The sequence below is a fragment of the Euphorbia lathyris genome, chromosome 6 (assembly GCF_963576675.1).
Source record: "Euphorbia lathyris chromosome 6, ddEupLath1.1, whole genome shotgun sequence".
Classification (NCBI taxonomy): domain Eukaryota; kingdom Viridiplantae; phylum Streptophyta; class Magnoliopsida; order Malpighiales; family Euphorbiaceae; genus Euphorbia; species Euphorbia lathyris.
In genome coordinates this window covers 50247434-50271083 of record NC_088915.1, presented here as the reverse complement: position 1 = coordinate 50271083, position 23650 = coordinate 50247434, and the positions used below count along the sequence as shown (strand labels likewise).

Genomic DNA, 23650 nt, shown 5'->3' with positions numbered 1-23650 from the left:
GTTACAATCTGAGTTATGAAATTAAGAGAAAAAATTACTAAAATCAACAAAAAGAAATCCCCTCAATTGGATTCGTCAATGTATCAAATTGAAAGATTGAGTTTAATCAATAAAAGTAAATAAGATTAAAGCGACTAAGATCACAACTTTTCCAAGCTTAAATCAAACCATAATGATTTCTAAGTTTCAGTTCGACACATCTTGTCACAAAATCAAATACAGAAATCTAAAAACCCAACAAAATAGATTATAAGATTCCCTTATTGTAGCTAATTCTCTGATACAAATGGAAGCATACGATGGAAGAAGAAAACAGCTTGCATGACCAATAATATCGGCTTCAAAGGGAAACTCCATGGGATTTGAAAATGTTTGATATTGTACTTTTCACCGATGCAATTTAGCTGGCTGCCACCGCTCCGACTTAGAAAAATCAGAAGATCAGGCTTCGTGTATCTCTTTACATCAGTGAAATTTTCGACAACCATTGATCAACTCCTCCGGTAGATGATAATAGAGAGGCTTACAATAGAGGAAGAATGCAATTGCTCAATGGCTCGCCGAATGAGAGAGACGTTACAGAGGGAAATTGCAGAATTAGAAAGACTAGAGATAGCAGATCGTGTATTACTGAATACATATGGGTTATTTCTATTGGCTATAAGTTCCAACTAGACTGTTTAGTTGGAACTACCATAGCATTATATAATTTCTTCAAAACATTAGGGTCTTTTTTTCACCTTAACTCTTATCTTTATTTGCATTTACCTTCTTCGAATTTACCCAAAACGAAGTGGCAAAATTGAAAATAATGGCAATTACTTGGGGCATTTTGGGTACACCAATCTACAAATACAAATAAAGATCCCACATTCATTTCTCTCTCTCCTCACACACGGTGTGTCGTGTCTTTCTAGTTTCACAGTTCAGCAGATAAAAAAGGTACCCTTTCTCTCTCTCTTCCTCATTTGGATCCCCAAATCTAGGGTTCTTTTATTTCAGGTAAATTTTGCTGAAAAATCCTCCAATTTTAGGTTTTTTTTTCCCTTTTAAGGCTCAAATGAATCTTCTTTCGTTTAGCTGGGTTGCGGAATGCTTATCAATTTTTATTTTTATTTTTTGAAGTTTATTTGGAAATTAGAAATATGATAATTAGGTTTTACTGTGTCGATCTAGTTTTGTATATTAGTTGATGAGAGCGGGTTTGGAGCAATGTTGCTCATTTCTTTCCAGCTCAGATGCTGTTCTTAATCGCAGTACTATCAGTTCGACCTTGCATTTCTACATTTTTCGTTTTGGGTTTCACGGCGTTTTGGACTTCCGGGAGCGGGTTAAAAAGCGGACAACTATTTTTTATGCATTTTGGAATTAATAATTCTGGAATATGCGGTAGTAATCATTTCTAATGATTTTTTGTATTTGTGGAATTCCTTCTTTATGGTGTAAGAAATTGGCAGGATGAATTCTATAAGCTGATTGGAGTTTGTTGGTAGGTGTACAAATTGTTTTCTGCTTTATGAGGCCATCTTGTTCTGCTTGTTAGTCGTCAGTCGCTGTTTGAATGCTTGCTTTATTCATGTTGAGCCAGTAATATCTTCAATAAGATTTGGCGAGTCTAATTGGAACCTGGAATCTCTGTTTGGTATGATACTTGTGGCATTTTCTTTCTGCTTCCCGAGATCACGGAAGACTTTGCTTAGCGCAGGGCAATTGTCTGGCATATATTTTTATGAAATTGATTGTTCATTAGTTACAAAATAGAGAAGCTTTTCAGGTTTATTCATAACATCTTTTTTCTCTGTTATTAAATTTGGTCCATCATTAGTGCAACACTGGAATCCACAGCTGAAATTTTCATCCTCAGACAGAATGGACTTTTCAGTAACTGTAATATTATGATTCATAGAAAGATAACGAGTCCTTCCTCTGGTTTGAAGGTGTGATTTTGATATTAGGATTTCTTGATCTTCCTATTTCAGCTAATAATGGACAATTACCCTCAACCTCAATTGTTGTCTATTGCTCTATTCATAATAATGTGTTATTACTGAATGTCGATTTTGTAGAATATATTGAACAACGTACCTATACTGGAAAGTCAGAATCAGTATATCAGTATATCAGATCGCTTGATTTAGACCAGCCAACATATTGAGCTTGATATATACTTTTTTTTTTTTTTAAAATTTGTTTTGATGTAATTGCCTTTTGTGCTCTTGCTGATACTTCGGTTTAACTAACTTGTTCAAGCCTTATCTTTTTGTGCTCTTGAAATTGGATTCTAGGCAACAACTTCTTTAAACATGTCTTCTCGCCCTCCCTTAATAGACTTTATTTTTACAAAGATGGACCTTGTGTGCAGGATTTATAAGATGGAGAGCTTGCACAGCTTTTGGCAACTGGGTGATGAACTCCGAGGACAATCAAAAGTCTCAGAGGATCATAAGTGGATAGTGGCTGCCTCCAAATTGGCTGAGCAGACAAGGACAAAAGGTGAACGGATGAATAACCTCGATCTTTCAAAGGGCCTGGCAGAGATAAGGCCAAAAGAGAAGCTTGGGTTTCAGGAAGATAATAAATTTGAAAGCCTCAACTTCAATATGTTGAATTTGGAATCCAAGATGCAAGAAAATGTGAGCAAAAGTTCTTTCAGGAACAGTGTGTTCAATATGAATGCAGTGTACCAGAAAAACAACATAAACAGTATTGGTAATATGATTGGTATCAAGTACAGTGGAAACAATCAGAGCAGCAAAGACCCCATTAACAACAGTAGTAGCAACCATAATAGCAATGAGAACAACAATGCAAGCAGTGCAGTTGACAAAAGGTTCAAGACATTGCCTGCAACCGAAACACTTCCACGGAATGAGGTCCTTGGAGGATACATCTTTGTATGTAACAATGACACTATGCAGGAAGACTTGAAGAGACAGCTATTTGGTAATTTCTTTCTTGCTTCTGCTTAGTTTTTTTGTCCCTAATTCTGGACATACCTCATGGTTTGATATGTCACATGGTTTTGACTATGAGATCGTTTCATGTTCTTTTCTTGCATTGATTATCTAAACGAGTTGTGATTTGTGATGAATGTGTATGGAGTTTAATCTTTATCATACTTTTTGGATGACATTGAAGAAATGGATGGATTATGTCACATTGTTCATGCTATTAACTATATTGGATAAATGGGACTTGCATTTTGATTCTATAATCATTTTGTGTAGGTCTGCCACCAAGATATAGGGATTCAGTTCGCGCAATAACTCCGGGCTTGCCACTTTTTCTCTACAATTACACTACTCACCAGTTGCATGGTATATTTGAGGTTGGTTTCAATCTATATTATATAATTGCTTGTTAGCTTTCCTCATGATGCATGAGTGCTATTGGTCTGCCAACTTTCTTGGATTGATTTATTTATTAATCTAAGCTCAGATGCATCTTGCTTTTGCTTGAACTATACCTATAAATGACATTATATGATAATATTTTGGAGATGACTTTCCATTTCCTCATGAAGTTCAGTGTGATATCCAACATGTTTATATCTTCAACCTAGTTTATTTTATTTTCTTGAAATCTTGTGTTTCTTTTACAGGCATCCAGTTTTGGAGGTTCTAACATAGACCCAACTGCATGGGAAGACAAAAAGTGTAAAGGCGAGTCAAGGTTCCCTGCTCAGGTAAAAATTGGATTGATGATGCAGAGGAACCAGTTATTTGAACTGAAAGGATTTACTCATTCTACAATTGTCTTTATGCTTAACAAATAGGTGCGGATCCGTATTAAAAAACTCTGCAAGGCATTGGAAGAAGATGCTTTTAGGCCAGTCTTGCATCACTATGATGGTCCCAAGTTTCGGCTTGAACTCTCCATTCCTGAGGTGTATAATCTTCCTTGTGCCTTTCCTCTTGTATTTGAATATATAATTGGTGTTTTGTTTTACTTATAGAAGTTACTGTTATTGTTGTGCAGACCCTGGATCTGTTGGATCTCTGTGAACAAGCAGGCTCTTCGGCTTAAGAAAGAAGTTGCGAGTATATGAATGTAGTAAAGCTTATGGTGCATGTTGGTTACCTGCTTTCACAGATTTTCCATGGAGCGTAAGCTTGGGATATAGTCTGATGGGTGAAAATGATCTCGGGAAAAGTAGGATTAGCATGTGAGCCAGGTGAATAATATACATTTGTGTCTTGTGAAGAAGTTTGTGAGATAATGCTTTACTGTACTATATTTATTATCCTAGTAGATGTAAAAGAAAATCAGAGCCTCTGTAATGATCAAGTCCTCTAAAGAGGAAGGGCCTTTGATGTCTCTCTCTATTTCAATGCATATGTAGTACCGAGTGTGTGTTATTTTGAGCATCCAAGTTTGCTGTGTTTCCTATACAAACCACAAAACTGGTTCTTTGCTTGCGATTGGGAATTTCACTATATATATCCTACTATCTCCAAATTGGCTACCAATTTCTTTTGCTTATAAGAAATGGAATTACTTTTGCTAAGAATTGAACATTGACATCATTTTTAAAATGTGAAATCCAGGTTTAGGCAAACTTACCCTTAATTGCTAGATTTTTATACTGCTGGTTCTTGATGAGTGCACCTTATCAAGTGCATTTTCCTCTTCCCGCCAATGATTTTTTTAATCCAAAACTGGCTGAACTATGTCGGAAAATTAAAAACATGAAATTCAATGATAATTGAGTTGAGTTGAGTTGAGAGGTTGTAAGGTTAGAATTAGAATTGAAATATGGATGACTTATATTGTTGGAATAAAAGGGTAAGTTTAATTGAAAACGTGTAAAAGGGTAAAACGTACTACAATTTAATTTATTTCAACAATACATAATTGAAAACGTACTAGATTAATGTACTAAGAGCTTTAATTTTTTGGAAAATAAAAAACTTCAAAATGTTGAATCTAAAATTGAATTTTTTACTGCTGGTTTTTGGTCACGAAACCCTAGCAAGTTTGCTTTTTTCTTTTGTTTGCCCATGCAATTCAATGACAATTGAATTGAGATGTAAGTTTAAAACTGGAATTGAAAATAAGGATGACTAATATTGTTGGAATAAAACGACAACATTAAAGAATTGAAAACATATTAGAATTGAGTTTATTCCAACAATAAATAATTGAAATTGTACTAGGTTAAAGACATACTAAGCTTCAAATTTTGGACAATAGAACTTGACAAAACTGAATCCGAAATTGAATTTTTGATTTCTCGATCTTGGTGACTGAACCTTAGCAAGTTGACATTTTTTTCTTGCTGTCTAAGCATTTTTTAAATCTGAAACTGATTGGAACTTTGTGTGCAAAATTTCTATCAAATGGAATATGTTTGATCAAAAGGAAAGAAAAAACACCAAAATCAATGATAATTGAATCGAGATGTTGCAAGTTTAAAATTGAAAATAAGAATGACTTGTATTGTTGGAATAAGAATTGAAAACTTACTAGAATTGAATTTATTCCAACAATAAATAATTGAAAATGTATTAGATTAAAGATGTACTAAGAGCTTTAAGTTTTTGGAAAATAAAACTTGATACAACTGAATTCGAAATTTAAATTTTTACTGCTAGATCTTAGTGACTGGACCCTAACAAGTTGTCATTTTTCACTTGTTGTGAGGGACCTGTGAAGTTTAGAATACAAGATTCATAATTGAAAAGACAGTTTATTAAATAATTTTTCAAATTGACCAACTTGTCAACGTTATGAGTAAAAATTACTCATAATTGTAAATGTTAAGAGTATTTTTACACCTTATCCCTCATAATTGTCAACGTTATCAGCTAGCCAAATTTATGTTTTACTTCAATCATACTTAAATGTTTGACTTTTTATTTTATTATTTTATTAAAATTATATAAAAAAGGGTAATTAACTATATTTTGACAAAACACACTGTTTAGTCCTTGTATTTTCAAAAACACACGGTAAGGTACCTAACTTTTTTCTCGATGAACTGTTTAGTCCCTAACATTTTTCTCGGTGAACTGTTAGTCAATTTAGATTTGAGTCAAAATCTATTTAAAATAAAAATGTAATGCCTTACTACCCTTTACCACAAAATCAAATATATAAGACCATCATCTTCATTGTTTCTCATCTCTGCATTTTCTTTTCCTTTATTTTACTTTCCTTTAGACTCTACTGCATCAAACAAAAAGAGTGAGCATGAGTGATTCGATTATGGGTTAGGGATTCAATCATTTTTTCATTTTTTGTGTGAGTGCAAGTTGTGAGAGAAAGACAAAGAGGTGTGAATTGCTTTTGACTGATAAATAGTAAAGGGTAATTTAGTCATTTCCGAATTCATAAATGGTAAAAAATCTAACAAACAGACGGAAGGACTAAACAGTTCACCGAGAAAAGGTTAGGGATCTTACCGTTAATTATCCTAAAAAAAAAGAGACAAAAAGAGAAATAGAAAAGGAAGAGAATGAATGAAGAAAAAACACAAATGAATAACAAACTAAATATTCTAGAGAACCATATCACCTTTACTCTCTAAATTTGAGAATTTAAAGAGTCAAGCCATCCTGTTGGAACATCCATTTTGATGTATTATCTTCCCTTGTACCTTAAATTTATTAATTTCCCAATAGACATTCCAACTAGTCAACCAAGGGTAAAATGTGGCAACCAGGCTTCATAGAGTTATACCAGGAACATATAATATATAATAAGGTTACAAATTTCCATTAAATTGTCTAATCATCAAGTGGCTACTACTAGTACTACTAAATCAGACTATATAGTTAGAAAATCATAACTACAGACCAAATTGAAGATACAACAGTTTATAGAAATTGCTTTCTGCTTCAGCAGCACTGTAATTAGTACAGAATAAACCATGTAGAAGGACTTTCTGGTAATGATGCTATCCACTACTCTAAAACAACCATGGCTGAGCATCAAACAGCAGCTTGTACAAGAAAACCACGAATTCTTTGCAATAGCTCTGCCTTTATAGAATCAGGAATTGAGGCTACACAGACAAACAAAAAACAACATTTAAACCCCACATAAGAGGAAAAACAAAATGATACAATCAGCAATTCCAGTACAAATCAAAATCAAGTGTAGGCCCTTTATGTTAAAGAGTTTATTTTTTTTTTCTTCTTTTCAATATACATCTATATTAACGAGTTTCAAATTGCAATCCAACAATTTACAACCTGATACAGTAGATTGACTTACGAAGTCGCACTATTTAAACGATTAGGTAAGAAGAAGAATGAATTTTTACCTCTGCCCTTTGGTGTAATTACATGTACCAGGTCATCCACAGTAACATTGTTCCTCCCTTTCTTCTTTATAAATGCCCTATATAAGAGAATGTCAAGAAGAGGCCAGAGGGTATAATTTTTATAAACACATGAAACAGTTGACAAGTTGCAAAGACAAAAAAAAAAAAAAAAAAAAAAAAGGGAACAAGTATAATACTCCACGCGGAGTATAAGAAATGAAAAACCATGTCGAGTATTATACTTGTTTCCTTTCGAAATTCCATGTGGAGTATTATACTTGTTTCCTTTTTCTGTTGCTTGCATTACAAATTCCGCATGGATTTTCTTTTCGTATAACAGCAATTTGAAACCATCAAGGCGTTGTCTACGTGCTTAAATCTTCACCTCATTATCACCTAATTCTTATGCTATTACCGTATTTCCAACATTTTATTTTGCACAAATTTATATCACTCATCAAGCATTGAAAAGCTGCTTTCAAGGCCAAGCACTGAAGTTGTTTATGATGTCCTTAACAGATGTTACAATGAGAAATGAAAATACTGAGATATAAGGTTCATACAGCAAAACTCTCTCCATGGGCAGGGAAAGCACCATAATTTGCAAGAGAACTGGAAAAAAATAGAGCTATTTCATATAATCCATGACTCCAATTCCGCTTAAGTTAAATTCAATCTCAGTATAAGACAATAATGTTTGTTATGTTCTTGTTCCATTAGACCATATGTGGTTTATGTATAGCATTCTACAAGAGCACATTGTAATGAACTCTGAGAATACCTAGAGGCTCCCATTGGGCAACTAACTGTATTAAAGTATTGACGTAGACTTCCGGCAAGTTGGTTCTCTTTACTCTATCTGGACCCGTACAATGCTTGTCGAAAATGCTTATTTAAAATCGGACGAGTGTGATTAATCTAAGATTTAGTTAACAATATTCTTATCATAGAACATGCATCTACTTAATATCAACCGAGTTATCCCAATGCTATATGAACCATGAGAAAAAATATAACAAGTATATTAGATATGATTGAAAGATGAATAAGATGAGAACACGGACTTTCCAATTTTAACATTAAAAGAAAAGAGTTAGTTTCAAACTCATGCCTTTTGCTAACGACTCCTCTAGCCCTTTAAACCAAAAAGCAACTCATGATCTTCAAGTTTTGAACTTCCTGAACAAGACACTAACATATGCCACAAGTTCTCTCTCAAGCCTACCTCAAGTATCACAATGTCCTGTATATCGGCTACTCACTCACTTTTTATTGCCAAAAACTAAGAATTTCATGCTTCATTAATACGCAGACTTAGAATCAATCAATTTAAATGGATGTAAAGAACCAAAAATAGGTGCAAAGAACCTGCAATGAGCTTTCATCTCGTCTTTCCATCCGCATTCTATAAGCCTCTCCCTCAAAAGTTCCATTAATCGTTCCTTCTCTCCACTTTCAATTAACTGAAACATCCAAATTAAATGTGTTTTCCCGAACAATAAATTAAACCCTCAATTACAAACAGTGGAAAAATGGAAAATACTCATAGTACCACTAATAAGTAAATTACAACGAGAAACGAACCTTAATGTTGATAATTTCCTGAAGCGTAAGCTCTTTCCCCGAATCCTCCGTGACATCAGGTGTTGGCGGTCGGTTCACCGAATTTCTCCTTTTATGTAAAAGAAAATAAAAATCAGGTAAATCTCAGTTCGAGCTCAAGATCTTTGATTTTAAAGTTAGATTGTAGTAAGAAAATAATTGGAGACAGATTATGAAATTGCTACTAACATTTGACAATAGCTTATGCGAAAATCGAACAATCCGAAAGCAAGAACATATTCTGAAGCGAATACGAGCGTGTTTTTTTTATAATGGCAGTTCCCCAGGGTACGACGTCGTGTCAGGTTTGACAATGAACTGATTTAAACGACGCTGTTTTGGTTGGAAAAAACAAGGGAAACTGCGGAATTAGAATCCACGTCGGCTCCGGTTAGTCAACGGAAAACGAAATGGCGCCAACAGGTAACCATGAGTACGGCTGTGGACACGAAATAACATACGCTTCAAACTAAAACAAATATCTTAAGTAAATGGTTACTGATAAATGCTTAATCACACACACCATTTTTGTTTTGGTTTTCAATCTAGACGATAATCACAATTTTGCACACTAACTTTTTCTTCTTTCCCTCTGCTTCCATGGCCTCTGTACCTCTCTCCTCTCTCTGCTTCTATCAAAGAAATTTTGCTTCTCTCAGTTTCAGCTATGGTGTTTCAGAATCTTTGGGGTTTGCTTCCGGTTCCCTTGGATTTAGCTCATTAAAGAAGAACCGAGGAGTCAGGGTTTCTATTTGTAGAGCTGCTTCTGTTATGTTTCGTGATCTTGATGCTGATGATTTCAGGCATCCTCTTGATAAACAGGTGAGATTTGATTAACTTTGCACTTTGCTTTTTGCGTTTATGATTATGATTGATTAAGATTCTTTTAGTTCAAGATATTGTAACTAGATATGGTATTTTTTTTTAAAGTATTATTACTTCTTTTCTCGCAAATTACCTATTCTTGCTGCATTTTTGAATTACTCACTTTTTGAAGTTTATTAAGATTTACTTTCTGTTTTGCCAGAACACACTGCTGCTGAGGGCAATTCCGGGTTTAAATGAGATTGGGAAGGCTCTTTTAGGTATAGTCACTTAGTATGATTTTGAGATTGGCAGTTTTTTTTTTTTAAATTATTGTGGATCTTCCTTTGTTTTTCCATTTTACTATAACCTTTTGGCCTTTTCTCTGCAAACACCGTAAAACATGCCTTCTGTATTTCCTACTTGAGGTAGAAGGACTGCCTCTCTTGTATTTGTGTATCTTTTGACTGTCCCGTTGTTGGTGAACTTCCTGTATAAAACTGTTCTTTAAATAAATTGTTGCAGGAACTATGACAGAGCAAATCATGCTCCTTGAGAATATTGGGACTTCAGTTCTTGTTTCTAAAAATCAGGTTTGCTAATATCTCCTGTTATACATTTTATTGTTGCATTTTAGAATTTGCTGAAGTATCGCTTGCTGTTTATGGATATCAATTTTCTCCAACCCTTAAGCACAGTTTGAAGGATGAGGAGCTACTTTGGCCATATTCTGTAAATATTTGGTTCATTCCAAATTGGATACTTCATCTGTTCTGCGGCATTAAATCATGTTGCTTTCAAGTTTTAAATGCGCGTGCAAGTCTTTTTAGATTGTTTTAGCATAATGATTAACTATGCTCTGTCTGGCCTTTTTTGACTCTACAATGCAACCTGTAGGAAAATTTATACTCAACATATTGTAGTTGATACAGTGGTATTGTACTTTTCTATCAGCTTCCTGAACTTCATCAGTTGATGACCGAGGCTGCAGCTATACTAAACCTTGATGCTCCTGATCTCTATGTGCGCCAAAGTCCTGTACCAAATGCATATACTTTAGCAATAAGTGGGAAAAAACCCTTTGTTGTTGTGCATACTAGTCTAGTAGAGCTTCTGACACGAAAAGAATTGCAGGTATGAACTCGTTTTCAGTACTAGCTTGTTTGGCAATGTCAAGGACAATTGTTTTTGGTTCTTCCTCATCAGCAAATAGAAATGACATGTTTACAAATTCTTACATACAGTTCTTGAACATAGATGAAAGTAATCTGTTGATCTTCTCTGGAACTGCTTCTGTCATGTTTTTCATTTACCCTTTGTTATTATTTTTATTATTATTTACAATCATGTTTACCATATACATTAGTCAATCAATTTAAGTTCATCTTTGGTGTCTCTATCCTCTTAATTGAGAAAGTATTAACGTCAGCCTTTTGACTTATAACAGGCTGTTTTGGCTCATGAGCTGGGTCATCTGAAATGTGATCATGGTGTATGGCTCACATTTGCTAATATTCTTACCCTTGGAGCATATACTGTACCTGGTAGGTATTTGATGTTCTTATTTTGGTTGTGGTTACTTTTCCATGTTGTAGGTCTTATTTGATTAGAATGATGTGATGCATATAGAAAATATTGTGCATGGAGCTTGAAATTCACAACTTTAACAGTCGTACTCTAAATATAGAGAAGGGTAAACATCTGTCTTTTATCCAGAAATTTTCAGAGCTGCACTTATTTTATAATTTAGAGGCAATAAATTGAATTTATTCTGATTAAAGAATGTCAGCAGTGTCAGCTGATGATGCAACTAAACTTTTATCACAACTATGATGTTAAAAGAGGCTTTAGATTAACGTTTCAGATACTATTGGGTTTGGCTTAGTGATGCAATGATCTGTAAAATAATCCAAGCATATATAGAGCTTAACCTTATCCGTAAGAACCACTACGCAAGGCATTAATTTTTCATGCTTGTCTTCTATTTTCCTTTGGCGTAGCAACTTCTCAAAGGGAATATGAAATGTTGGTATATTAAGGGTCAGTTTGACATTGTTGTGGCTAACAGAACCTGTTGTGGGGAAAAGTTGACAAGTGTTTGGTAAATACATGATAAAAGTTAAAAAAGGCTATTTTTTTAATTAAATTGAAAGTTAAGGCTATTTTTGAGATTAAGTTGAAAGTTAGGACTATTTTTGTCAAGAAAACATTTAGCTTCCTAATAAGCTGTGAAAGATGCTTTTTCCAAAAGCTATAAATTGGATCTTCCCTAAAATCAGAGTTCCCAGCTTATAAAGAAAGCAGTTTTGAATTTACCAAATGTTGCTTTTTGCTGGGAAAGCTGTTTTTAGGTTCTGGGAAAACAATGTCAAATTCACGCACACTAATATGATGTTGCTACATATTTGGTGCATCATGAAAATTAGTACCTATGTTGTATTTGCTTATGTTTTATTTTTTAACAGCATGTGTTGTTTTCAGGACTAGGAAGTTTAATAGCTCAGAGCCTGGAAGAACAACTATTTCGTTGGATCCGGGCAGCAGAGCTGACTTGTGATCGTGCAGCCCTCCTTGTCGCCCAAGACTCTAAGGTCAGCAAAATTAAAAGCCCATAAATGCTTTTTTTCTTTTGAATTTTTTTTCTAAATATTGTATCATTTGCTTGATTGTCTGATTATTTAATGCTCCTACAAGAGGTGGTCATTTCCGTTTTGATGAAATTAGCTGGGGGAAGCCCATCAATTGCTGATCAGTTAAATGTGGATGCATTTTTGGAACAAGCTCGCTCTTACGACAGAGCTTCTTCCAGTCCAGTAGGCTGGTACATAAGGTGAGAAACATCATGAACAAAATACAATAAACTTATATTGTTTTCTTTGTAATTATCTAACTGCTGGTACTGTTCAGAAATGCTCAAACAAGGCAACTTTCTCATCCTCTGCCAGTTCTACGTGCTCGCGAAATTGATGAATGGTCAAGAAGTCAAGAATACAGAACTCTTCTGACACGTGCATTGCAGATGAATGTTGTAGAAAATGTTTAACATAGCTCTGGAGATAGTCAAAATCAAAACAAATTGAGTATGTCCAGTAACACATTGATCTCACATTGTAAATGCTACATAAAGGCCTCTTAGCCATGTAAATGGCGTTTTCATATATAACACCCCCGTTTATTGTAAGATATGCTGCTGAAGCATTAACAGACCTTTTGCTATGCTTGTTCAGGTTTCCTCTTTATCGAGCTTCGTGCATATGTAGCATATAAGAATAGCGAGGCACAAGGAAGCAGAAGATGGAGGAGGTTCCATGTTGGATTTGCATCTGGTAAAAGTATTTTGATTCATCTTGGGGCTAGAAATTGACAGTTACAGAATCCGATGTCAGATTGTTTATAGGTCAACCTTATACATGTATACAGGAAAGTTTCAAACTGTTACAGTAATGTTCTCTTTTTATCATATATCTGAATAAATGATTCTTGCGTTAACAGTTTTGACCAGAATGTATTATAATTACGTTAGTGTGCAAGAGTAATGACTTGTTGATCTGAATGTTCCTATGTAGTGTTTTCAACTTGCTTTGCCTGCTTTGAAGAAAGCGTTGGGAACTCTTGTGTAGGCAATGTTTAAGTGGACACTCAGGAACCATTTAAGCTGCAATTTGCTTGTAGAAGAATTCGCTACTCATTATCAAGCCTATTTGGGTCTACCTGAAACATACTTTATCCTACATTAGGTAAGTAGAAAACTAACCTATCCTTGGTAATAGTCTTTTATTTTTCTTATAGAATATAGAACTTCAAAATTTATAGTGAAGAATTCTCAATTTGATAAAGTCATCTTGCTTGATATAACAAAATGAAAGAAATGATGCCAACAAAAAATGGCTAACTTTCGTACAACATAACTGCTAGAATTGATACTCGGAGAATCATAGAATGACTACTAGAAAAAGCAGAGGAATCAAAACCTCCCACTTGATATCTGATTTAATCCCATAAGCAGCATGTAAGATGACATTGTCAATAACAGGACCGCAATACACACCATCCTTTGTTTGAGTGGTGGTATAGCTGACAAAACTGACGGACACTGTCATTGAATCTGCCTTAAACGGCAGTGAGAATTTCGCTGCTGAACCAGTACCGTTACTCTGCAATGAAAAATTCTGAGCTGTCGGTCCTGCCTGAGCTCCTACCAAAAAATTCCCTTCACATGAGTCATTAGCATCTCCTAGAGTGAACTCCAAACTATATGCTGAACCCTCTTTAAGCGTAGTTGCCGCTTGTATTCCAGCCGAAACTCCTGAGACAATCTCAATTGCGGCCTTGCCCTCAGGAACCATGTAGTGTTGGGAGTCTATGTATTTGACAGTTCCCATAATAGCCCAGTGTCTTAGTGCAGACAGAATTGGGCTAGATACTGCATCAAGTAAAATTCCCTGGCTAGAGTTAATCACGAAATCCGGGCCAAGTTCAAATCCTCCATTCAGCAATAGGTTATCTGTGCATTCATAATGCAAAGAGAGGCTTACATTAGGAAGAACAAACAAGTACATTTCAGAATAGCAGTAAAGATTAGCCTTAAGTAACTATAGAGAAACAGAAGCTGCTTACTATTTTGTGGAGGTAGTGTTTCAAGTGATTTGAGCAAAATCATGTCAATCAGTGGCCAACAAGTAGAATTAGTATCAGATTCCGTTGCTTGGCTTTCGATGATTAGGTTAATCGACTCTTGCTGTTCCCAACTGCCTAAGTAGATACCGTAGCTCTCCCATGTTTCTTTCACATAATTCTGCTTAAAAGAGAAGATTGCATGACTATCTGGTCCTGAGATACCAATACTGGTATTATCTGAACATTTCTGGCTGCTCGGAGCAATTGTGAATGTAAGTAGATAATGCAAATAGTCAGCAGGAATGAAAGTTTGGTTTATCTTTCCATCTTGTGCTAGTTGTATAGCATGTCCATTGTCTGGCAATGATGTAGTCTGATTTGTGGTGACATAGAAGATGGTCCCTTGAAATGACCATCCAGGGAAAAGTGAGCTAGTTTCATTCAATTGACGAAATGGGGAAGTTGAATTTGGTGCCAAGTTGGATGGGGGAGTTTCGAAATCTGAGTTCTGTAGAAGATCTGTAAATGGAAGGAAGGAACTATATATGCTGAAGCTGAAGATGAAATCCCAAGAAAGAAAATGTAAAAAAAAGAAACTTAGTAGTTGCTAATTGTACCTGCAAATGCCAATCCGAGTAACAGAAGCAGCAGAAAAAATATACGGCCTATCATCTTCTTGCTTGAGTTGAGTACAATGAAGAAGAAGCAGGCAGTGAAAGAGATATATTATGTATGGTGAGGAGAGGAGTTGACTTGGAAATTGGAATAGCAGATTTCTAATAAGTAAATAATACATTTCGGACTGCATCGACCAAAGCAAGCACGTGCTTCTTCGGAGGAAGAAAATAAGATGCCTTAGTAGGCTTTTCCAACTCATCTGGAGGCTTTCTATATCCAAGCTCACTTGGACCACTTCATTCTCAATTCATTTTTGAAATTCTATCACACTTCTAAAATAATATACCTGATCAATAATAATAATAAAATATGTATCACTTTATGATATTAAAAAATAAACGTGTACATCAATTGATTAGTAGGGTATAGTTCTCTGAAAATATTATAGAATTTCTCCATATTATGCTCTCTACACCAGTAAAGGTTAACGGTCATATTCTACTAACATTTTGGTTTATAATTAATTATATACATGAGATTTAGTGATGCATAAAAATAAAAAATAGAATAATAAGGTTTGTTTTGTTCACCATACATTTGAATGGGCAATTGCTTTTCCATCCAAGTAAGCCTATACATAATAAATGAAACATGAAATCGTATAGCTTCTACTCTACAGAAGAGGACATGTCTGATTATAGGGGTTATTCAGGAATGTAGAGACCTTATTTGTAACAGACACCGTGTGGGGATTTTATACTAGACACCGGGTTCTCCATATCACATAAGAGACCTTCCATTAATATTTTGACACCTGTTAATTAAATAAATCATTTTAATTTATTTTGAGTATTTTTAATTCAAACAAACGATAAGAGTATAGATCAAAAACACCATCTACACAGTTCTCCATCACCGCCGGTCTCCGACCACTTCCGCACCCACATTCACCATCTCTGTTCTTTTTCACCGGATCTACACAGATCTCCACCACCGCCGGTCTCCGACAACTTCCGCGCCCACATCCACCATCTCTGTTCTTTGTCACCGCCGGCCACCTCCACATCAATTAGCATTACCCATTACAGTTTGAGATCCACACAACAGAAACCATAAATCGCATTTGCAAATGTTTTGAGTTTTTTCAAGGAAGGCAATAGGAACTTTGAAATTAATCGATTAAAAACAATATTAGTCATAACAGGTGTCAAAATATTAATGGAAGGTCTTTTATCTGATGTGGAGAACCCGGTGTCCAGTATAAAATCCCCACGGTGTGGCATCTTTTCTCCTCAGCTAGCGAATGAGGCAGTTTATATTGTAGCTTCTCATTCTTATTCTAATGTAGCTCGCCATTCTCATTCCAATGCTACAATGCTACTGAGTTTTCAACTATTTCTAGTCCTAGCTGCCTAATTGCTACTTTTTGTAAGGATATGCTTTTTTTTTTTTTTTTTTTTTTTTTTTTTTTTTTTTTAAGTAATGAATGTCTTTGGTTTATAAAAAATATATATTTTCACTGAATAAGGTAAGAAAACAAAAAATATGCAATGTGCTAACTTTATTAGTTAATTGAGAGCCTAACATAGGTAAGTTGGTGACATTGTTAACAGAATTCTCTACTAAATTATAAATTTTATTATCTTCGTTGTATATGTCTATCATGTAATTACTTATCAATAACGGATCAAAGATAGTATATGCACGTTACAAAAGTTAAGAAAATGAGATAAAATGCAAAAATATCTTTAATATCATAACGGATTAAAGATAGTATACACACGTTATAAAAGTTAAAAAAATGAGATAAAATGCAAAAATATCTTTGATATCGTATAGTTCATCCCCTAACATTTGCAAGTTAAACCAATTTTTATTTTTAACTATAATTATACTCTATGAAATTATGAATTTGTTTTAATAACTACTCTACTCATACCCATGTTATCAGTCTCAAGTAACAAATAAAAAACACATGTTTACACGTGATTTTTTAAAAGTTAGAAAATATATACGGTGTGTAACTACAACTTTGTAATTGTTTATCCTAAAATTACAAGTAAAGAAAAAAAAAATCGAATGTATTGATTTTGTCCCCAGAAAAAGATAATAGAGGAGAGTTTTAAAAAAATAAATTAAAAGCAACAAATTCTGCTAAATGCTACTTCTGGTCTGTTGAATGCTTTCCCCTAGCGCAAAATCATGTCCTAAACTGAACAGAACAATGTTCCCGTATATCAGTTGATCAAATCTCCACCATGTCTTTCTGGTCTGTTGAAGAGGATCCTACACAGTAAATCACATTGCATATCTTTCTAGTCCAATACTATCACGTTCTTGGTATGAAACTCACTTACTAATATAGTCCATTCGTCCCATGTGCATTTCCAATATTGGATTCAATTCATTTCTACCCCATCGCTATTATCTAGGATCACTTCTTGCTCAAACCTTCCACTACAGTGTCACTCTCTCGGGACTGGATTGTTACAACTTACAATGCCCTCCATTTGGATACTTCATCAGCCCAATTATGACGAATACTTGGTCAACCTTTACATAAGGAAGATAAGTTTTTCTTGCTCAAACCTTCCACCCGAGTGTCACTCCCTGGATTGTTACAATGCCCTCCGTTTGAATACTTCATCAGCCCAATTATGATGGATACTTGGTAAATGTTTACACCAGAAATAAGGTTATTTATCGTCATCCACCAGGCTCCACGCAGGTGTTTTCTTCAAATTTCCTACTTTCATTTTTCTCCTAAGCTTGGATACATCCTGCCACAGTCCTGCCTCGGCATACATATTAGACAATACAACATAAACCATATGATTATGAGGTTCCAGGGCTAGAATCTCTTTCACCACTCTTTCAGCAATCTCAATGCTTCCATGATTTTTACAAGCAGATAAGAGAGCTCCCAAGATCACAACATCAGCCTTCCATGGCATCCCTTTAATCAATTCCTCAGCCTCCATTACCTTCCCTCCTCGCCCGAGAAGATCAACCATGCACCCATAATGCTCAATCTTGGGCTCAATACCGTACACCTCCTCCATGGATTTAAACATGTGGCGACCAATATCAATCAAGCCACCATGGCAGCAGGCAGACAGAACCCCAACAAAAGTTACATCATTTGGCATTATATGCTCTTTCTCTAGCTTCTTAAAAAGGGCAAGTGCTTCTTCTGCATACCCATGATTAGCCAATCCACATAACATTGCATTCCAAGTTGCAATATTTCTTTGGGACATGGACTCAAACAATTCTTTAGCCATCAAAATTGCTCCATTCTTTGCATACATATGCACCAAAACTGTGCCTAGAATCACTCCCATTTCCATCCCTCTCTCTATCATGAAAGCATGAATTCTCCCTCCAAAATCCAAACAACCTGAACGAGCACATACAGATAAGACAGAAGCAATGGTCGCCCCATTAGGTTCAAAACCCTCGGCAAGCATTCGATTAAACAACGTTAAAGCTTCATTAGAGCAAGAACTTTGAGCATACCCAGTAATCATAGTGGTCCAAATACTCAAATTTCTCTTGGGAAATTCATCAAACAACTTGCGAGCATCAGTCAGATCATTGGAAACGGCGTAACCCCTAACTAATCCATTAACAACGTGCGAATCCAGCTCAAATCCAAATTTCAAAACATGGGAATGCACCTGCTTGCAAGATTCAAGTGAACAAGACCTGGAACAAGCCTTGAGGAGAAAAGGGAAGGTGTGGCTATTCGGACAAATCTCACTTCTCCGCATGTTCATATAGAAAAACAGAGCTCGATTAGGAATTGGGCTAATCGCTAAAGCTCTAATGAGAGTATTCCACATAAACATATTCGGGTGGTGAGTGTTGTTGAATAGTTTGATCGCATAATTGATGTCCCCAAAATCCGAGAGAGCAGAAAAGGAGAGTAAGCGACTAGCAGCAAAGTGGTCAGAAATGCGAGAGGTGGCAATCATTTGGGCGTGGATTTGCTTGAGTTGAGTCATTGAGCAACATATATCTGCAAGAAAAGATAGAGGCTGCCATGGTGGTTTTGGTGGCCAGGGACATTTCATTGTCGTTGAGTTCCTGAGGTGCGATTATACGCAGTTAATCATAACTCACTTTTTCCGGCAAAACCATATTTTTGGTTCCATCTGATTTTTAGCGTATCAATTAGCCCCTCCCTCATTAAGATGATGAACCATTTGCTTTTCTTTTCATACAGAAAACTGGTAAATTATAAAAGGGTAATGCTATTTACGGTAATATTTTTTCTATCTACCGCACTCTTTTTGACATTTATGCCATTTTCATAATTTTTTCTTAAAAACCAAAACTTTTTTTTTTCTCTTTTTCAATTTTTTTAAAATGGATTTGGCCTAAACGGGCAGCGCGCACCGTTCCACCGTACGGTGGAACGAACGCGTGCCATTTCCACCACGGGTGGAACGGGCAGTTCGTCCATTCCACCCGTAGTGGAAACGGCACGTCCCGTCCATTTAGGCTAAATTCATACGGATTCCGCCTCCGTTTCGGAGGCGGAACCCGTGATTTCGGAGTAATTTTTTTAAAAAAAACCTTACGGGAGCATTCATGAAGCCTTTATCCGCTCATGCCTTTGGCGGCATGTCGTTTTAGGTCGGGTTTTTTGAAAATCCAAAAAGCTAGAGAGGATTTAAGAGTTTTGATTTTTTGAGTTTAAATTATGAGAAGGGCAAAATTGTCAAAAAAAGTGCGGTAGGTGGAAAAAATATTGCGGTAAATAGCAGCTCACTAACTGGTCCAATTGAGATGTCGGTTTATATATTAAGACCTATTACAATGCTTTTTACCAAATTAGATAATTTTAAAGTTAATTTTTCCGAAATCTCCTTAGTGTATATGTTATAACATATTTTGTACGAAACATAATTTCTGCAAAACAATTGTGGAGCGATTTGATGTGATTTTTGCATTGATTTTTTTATTTTGGTGCCAATTTTTTTTCCTACGATTCAATGGCAAAGTTCGAAACAAGATAAGTTTTAATCTCTTTACATGTTTATGGTTTAGTTTAGGGTTTTGGTGCGATTTAAGGTTTAATGGTTTTGGGGTTTAGTTTTTCTAGTGATTTAAAGCCTTATTAGGGTCAAAGTTATGTTTAGTAGCATGTTCATGCATGGCAAATCGGTTTTGAGGATGTATTTGAGTGATCGAATGTGTTAAGAAATCCTCTTATTCCAGTAGAAAGATAGTTTTGTAGTCATGAGAAACCTTCCGCAGTGGAAACAACTACGGAGGAAATTTATATCAGTCATCTGAATTTCTTCTACGGTTGCTTTCACTGCAACAGGTAAGACAGAAGCAATTTGGAGATTGAGAGTTCGGACTTATCACATGATTGTGATTTGGCGATACGAAGCCAATTTTGCAAAGGATAAGTCAATTAAAGAAGAAGAACAGATTGAGAGCGTGTACTTTGGAGGAAGTCAGAGCTTAACACACAAATTTTTTTATGAAGCTTTCGATAACACAAACTGGCACAACGAAGAAGATGATGATACAATATTCATGGCGAGGCTGTATGTTATACATAAGATCTTCTTCATTATCGATCCATCTCATTCGATGGATAATAATAGCATCAACCTCACTAACTTTCCTAAGCTTTTTATGAGTTTCCATGGGGAGTAATTGCTTGGGAGGAGACTTATAGGACCAAGGAAAAGAGCTATAACTGGTTCGTTTAGAAAAAAAGTTTGAGAATTTTAGTTAAGGGAAGATTGATAGCGTCGTGCCATATCAACTGATTGAGTTATCACAAGCATTCGAGGTATGATTCATATATATATTGGATTGATTTGAGATTTGCATCGACATATTTTAATTGAATTGAACTTTTGTACATGTTTGGATACTCGAGGTATGGAAAGCGCCACATAAATTCTATCTCAAGAGAGCAAGTGACATCCTCCCATGCCTAAGTAGATGTATAACGACCAACATCTTGCTCTCCAAGCTTATATGTAAGACATGTTGATTTTATACACTTTTCAAAATCTTTAACAATGTTCTTTGGTCGATACACTTTATCCTTGAGATCAAACTTATCTGCAAGTGTTAAGCCCAAAATATACCTAAAATATCATTAATATTTACATCAGTTTTGTTACGAATTTGTGCTGTTTATATCTATTTAGAGTACTTTTACGTCCGAATATGTTTCTTTCATGCAAAGTACCTAAATATTTGGTAAAATCCAAATAGGAACAAAAACAGGTCAAAAATGAAGGAAAAAACCTAAGTTATGAGCCAAAAGACGAAGAAATCAGCACACCGATACGAGGAAGACGAGAACGAAGTCAGAAACAGGAGAAAAATTCATATTCTCGGTAGAGAATTATGGGTCGCGACGGAGAATCCCAATTCTCGGTCGCGACACGCTAAATTCTGGCGCCTCTCTCCTTTATTTCGAAGACAAATCAACAGTTCCCCATTCTCGGCCGAGAATTTCCATTCTCGATAAGATCAGAAATTCTGGCAAGCATACCATTCACATGTTTAAAATCCAAGAAACGCGTTCGTTCGGGTGGATAGGAACGTCTCTTCGCAGCGGATACGACTCTTCACAACGGACATGACCCCTAGACACGACTCTTCAACATCTATAAATAAAGAGTTGATTTCAGAGTTAAAGGAGAGTAGATTTGTAAGATTAATGCAGAGTTTATGCAGAAACTCTGACTCAGAAATGAGTCAGAGATTAGAGTTCGATTTCTGTAAAGCAATTTGCCGTACACACATTGTTTATCAAATAATTACAAACACAGTAGCATTTAGATTTAGATTAAGATCTGTTTATATTAGTTTACATTTTGGTAGTAGAAGTACCCGTCTCTATTCCGAAGATTCAGCGAGAAGATTAAGTAGAGGATTCGACCCTGAGCCTGACAAACTCTATCGAGGTTCGAGGAAAGGATTGACGACCCGGAACTTGAATGTCGATGAAAGCTTCCATGCTTCTTGTTCTCTGTAAACTTGTATCAAATTCATACTTCATCTAATAAAGTTCATGCAATTCAATATATTTTTATGTAGCACTTCTGTAATTGATCCGAAGTGAGTTCTGGTGTTTTCATTAAAACGTAGTTAAATTCACTATCTTTACAAGGAAACTTTGTTGAACACTTAGGCAAATTCATTCTTCGAGAATGAATTTGGTTAAGGTAGCAATCTAACCCGACCGTAGGAGGATTGTCTGCAGTTCAAATCCTTTTAATTGAAGGAGTTTACGTTATTACATTTTTATAATTTATACAAAGTTTAAAGTTGTTTTCTTTGCTTAATGCAAACGAACACAATTAATCTCTTATCTTAAACACTAAACGTTTCTGTTTTGTAATTCATACTCAAAACAGAATTGATTTCTAACATTCTACATATTCTAATCTGATTCTTATTAATTCAATCTCAAAACCAAAATTCAATTAACGATTTTCCATATTATAAACCTAAAACGTGAATCAAACTGTATTAATATAAGTTTTCGTTAAAAAGCGTTCTCTGTGGGATCGATATCTTTTTATTACTACAAGCGAAACCGTGCACTTGCGGAAATCGCTCAACAGCAAGTAGTATGTCGGCAACTCATTTTCTCGATTGCTTGTGATGTGGTAATATTTGATCTCTGGCACATGTGTAGCATATATATCATCCATTCTTCGAAGCCTAGACATATTGTAATTCTCTATCGCAATACCTCTAGACCCTCATTTACATGTCTCATCATGCTTACATCTAACTTCAAACAAGGACTTGTTAGATTTATACACTTTCCATTCGAATATACTCAAGTATATCTTGCAATTCTCATTTGTTTGAGAATATATCATGCACCTTTAAACCGACCACCACTTTTGATGCACTATAGTCAATAGGAATCATGGACCTCTAGCAGTTATTGAAATGGATCAGTCATTTTTTTTTGAGAAAAGTTCAAAGCAGGTTTGATTTATCACATTCCAGTCTCATTAGCAAATCAGTTGGCTGATATCTTTACCAAAATTTGATCTACGATTTGTTTCAACCTTTTCTTAGCAAATTAAGAGTATTAAGAACATGTACTCCAGTTTGAAAGGGTAATATGATTAACAATAACTTTAGGAAGAGGTTCAAAGTCTTGTAACAGTAACATTAGTTGAGGGTGCTTTAATCTTTTGCATTGTTGTTTAATCTTTTGCATTGTTGTATATGATTACTTAGTTAAATTGTATGCTTCAATCTCTCTCTAACTTCTTTTTCTTTTTTTCAATTAAATTTGTTAATTATGAACTTATTATTATGTTGACATTTTAATTTATTTTTTATGTTAAAGAATAGGCTTAATATGTTCAGTTAGCCCCCTGAACTTGCGTAAAATGTAATCAATTGATCACTCGGTTGCAAAAAAAAGTTAAATGCAGAAAATTTATTGCACGCGTCTTAAAAAAAGTAAAACAATCAAGATCGGGAGTATGTGGTTGTAATCTTAGAGAATACAAGGTTTATAGTTGAGCAAGTAATAACTTTATTTTTAATCTATTCTTGAATTATGTAATAACATTCTAAGACACGTGTGATACATCTTCCACATTTAACTTAATTTTTTTTGCAATCGAGTGATCAGTTGATTACATTTTATGCAAGTTCATGGGGCTAACTGAACATTTTATGCAAGTTCAGGAAGCTATTGAGACACTTTAAAAGTTCAGAGGGTTAATT

At 35.1% G+C, this 23650-nt stretch overlaps 5 protein-coding genes across 7 annotated transcripts; 2 read left to right on the top strand and 3 right to left on the bottom strand.

Moving 5' to 3' along the window:
• The first annotated feature begins 841 nt into the window (after positions 1 to 841).
• LOC136232841 (B2 protein) lies at positions 842 to 4372 on the top strand. 3 transcript variants are annotated; one of them, XM_066022281.1, is made up of 6 exons: positions 842 to 942; positions 2363 to 2943; positions 3228 to 3328; positions 3602 to 3685; positions 3776 to 3886; positions 3979 to 4372. In XM_066022281.1, exons 2-6 carry the CDS (start codon positions 2373 to 2375, stop codon positions 4024 to 4026), a joined length of 915 nt encoding a protein of 304 aa, XP_065878353.1. In that variant the 5' UTR covers positions 842 to 942; positions 2363 to 2372; the 3' UTR covers positions 4027 to 4372. The 3 variants fall into 3 exon arrangements, with proteins under 3 accessions (XP_065878353.1, XP_065878354.1, XP_065878352.1); XM_066022282.1 differs by having other exon boundaries at positions 903 to 1002; XM_066022280.1 differs by lacking the exon at positions 842 to 942 and adding an exon at positions 1366 to 1389.
• Positions 4373 to 6645: 2273 nt separating this feature from the next.
• LOC136232626 (transcription and mRNA export factor ENY2) lies at positions 6646 to 9215 on the bottom strand. Its single transcript, XM_066021865.1, has 5 exons — positions 9059 to 9215; positions 8852 to 8939; positions 8636 to 8730; positions 7268 to 7344; positions 6646 to 7006 (listed from the first exon to the last, which is right to left on the bottom strand). Coding segments are annotated over exons 1-5 (336 nt in total). The 5' UTR covers positions 9061 to 9215; the 3' UTR covers positions 6646 to 6932.
• A 144-nt stretch (positions 9216 to 9359) lies between these two features.
• Positions 9360 to 13162, top strand: LOC136232625 (plastoglobule-localized metallopeptidase 48, chloroplastic). Its single transcript, XM_066021864.1, has 9 exons — positions 9360 to 9691; positions 9897 to 9954; positions 10199 to 10266; positions 10628 to 10807; positions 11121 to 11217; positions 12155 to 12264; positions 12370 to 12503; positions 12581 to 12753; positions 12901 to 13162. The coding sequence occupies exons 1-8, from the start codon at positions 9470 to 9472 to the stop codon at positions 12714 to 12716; spliced, it is 1005 nt and encodes a 334-aa protein (XP_065877936.1). The 5' UTR covers positions 9360 to 9469; the 3' UTR covers positions 12717 to 12753; positions 12901 to 13162.
• Positions 13163 to 13365: 203 nt separating this feature from the next.
• Positions 13366 to 15044, bottom strand: LOC136232624 (BIIDXI-like protein At5g11420). The gene is made up of 3 exons (XM_066021863.1): positions 14908 to 15044; positions 14291 to 14809; positions 13366 to 14177 (listed from the first exon to the last, which is right to left on the bottom strand). The coding sequence occupies exons 1-3, from the start codon at positions 14960 to 14962 to the stop codon at positions 13606 to 13608; spliced, it is 1146 nt and encodes a 381-aa protein (XP_065877935.1). The 5' UTR covers positions 14963 to 15044; the 3' UTR covers positions 13366 to 13605.
• Positions 15045 to 16972: 1928 nt separating this feature from the next.
• Positions 16973 to 19105, bottom strand: LOC136232006 (pentatricopeptide repeat-containing protein At5g56310-like). Its single transcript, XM_066021039.1, has one exon. It carries the CDS (start codon positions 18982 to 18984, stop codon positions 17605 to 17607), a length of 1380 nt encoding a protein of 459 aa, XP_065877111.1. The 5' UTR covers positions 18985 to 19105; the 3' UTR covers positions 16973 to 17604.
• Between the last annotated feature and the right edge of the window lie 4545 nt (positions 19106 to 23650).

Bases quoted from the DNA above. Each gene is read 5' to 3' on its own strand.
- LOC136232625 (XM_066021864.1), top strand. From the start codon at position 9,470: ATGGCCTCTGTACCTCTCTCCTCTCTCTGCTTCTATCAAAGAAATTTT. The intron at 10,808-11,120 runs GTATGAACTCGT...GACTTATAACAG, and splicing joins TGACACGAAAAGAATTGCAG to GCTGTTTTGGCTCATGAGCT. The intron at 11,218-12,154 runs GTAGGTATTTGA...TGTTGTTTTCAG, and splicing joins TGGAGCATATACTGTACCTG to GACTAGGAAGTTTAATAGCT.
- LOC136232006 (XM_066021039.1), bottom strand. From the start codon at position 18,984: ATGAAATGTCCCTGGCCACCAAAACCACCATGGCAGCCTCTATCTTTT.
- LOC136232841 (XM_066022280.1), top strand. The intron at 3,329-3,601 runs GTTGGTTTCAAT...TTTCTTTTACAG, and splicing joins AGTTGCATGGTATATTTGAG to GCATCCAGTTTTGGAGGTTC. The intron at 3,887-3,978 runs GTGTATAATCTT...ATTGTTGTGCAG, and splicing joins TTGAACTCTCCATTCCTGAG to ACCCTGGATCTGTTGGATCT.
- LOC136232626 (XM_066021865.1), bottom strand. The intron at 8,731-8,851 runs GTTCGTTTCTCG...TGGATGTTTCAG, and splicing joins AGGAAATTATCAACATTAAG to TTAATTGAAAGTGGAGAGAA. The intron at 7,345-8,635 runs GTTCTTTGCACC...TCTCTTATATAG, and splicing joins GAGATGAAAGCTCATTGCAG to GGCATTTATAAAGAAGAAAG.
- LOC136232624 (XM_066021863.1), bottom strand. From the start codon at position 14,962: ATGATAGGCCGTATATTTTTTCTGCTGCTTCTGTTACTCGGATTGGCA. The intron at 14,810-14,907 runs GTACAATTAGCA...TTCCATTTACAG, and splicing joins ACTCGGATTGGCATTTGCAG to ATCTTCTACAGAACTCAGAT. The intron at 14,178-14,290 runs GTAAGCAGCTTC...ATGAATGCACAG, and splicing joins AACACTACCTCCACAAAATA to ATAACCTATTGCTGAATGGA.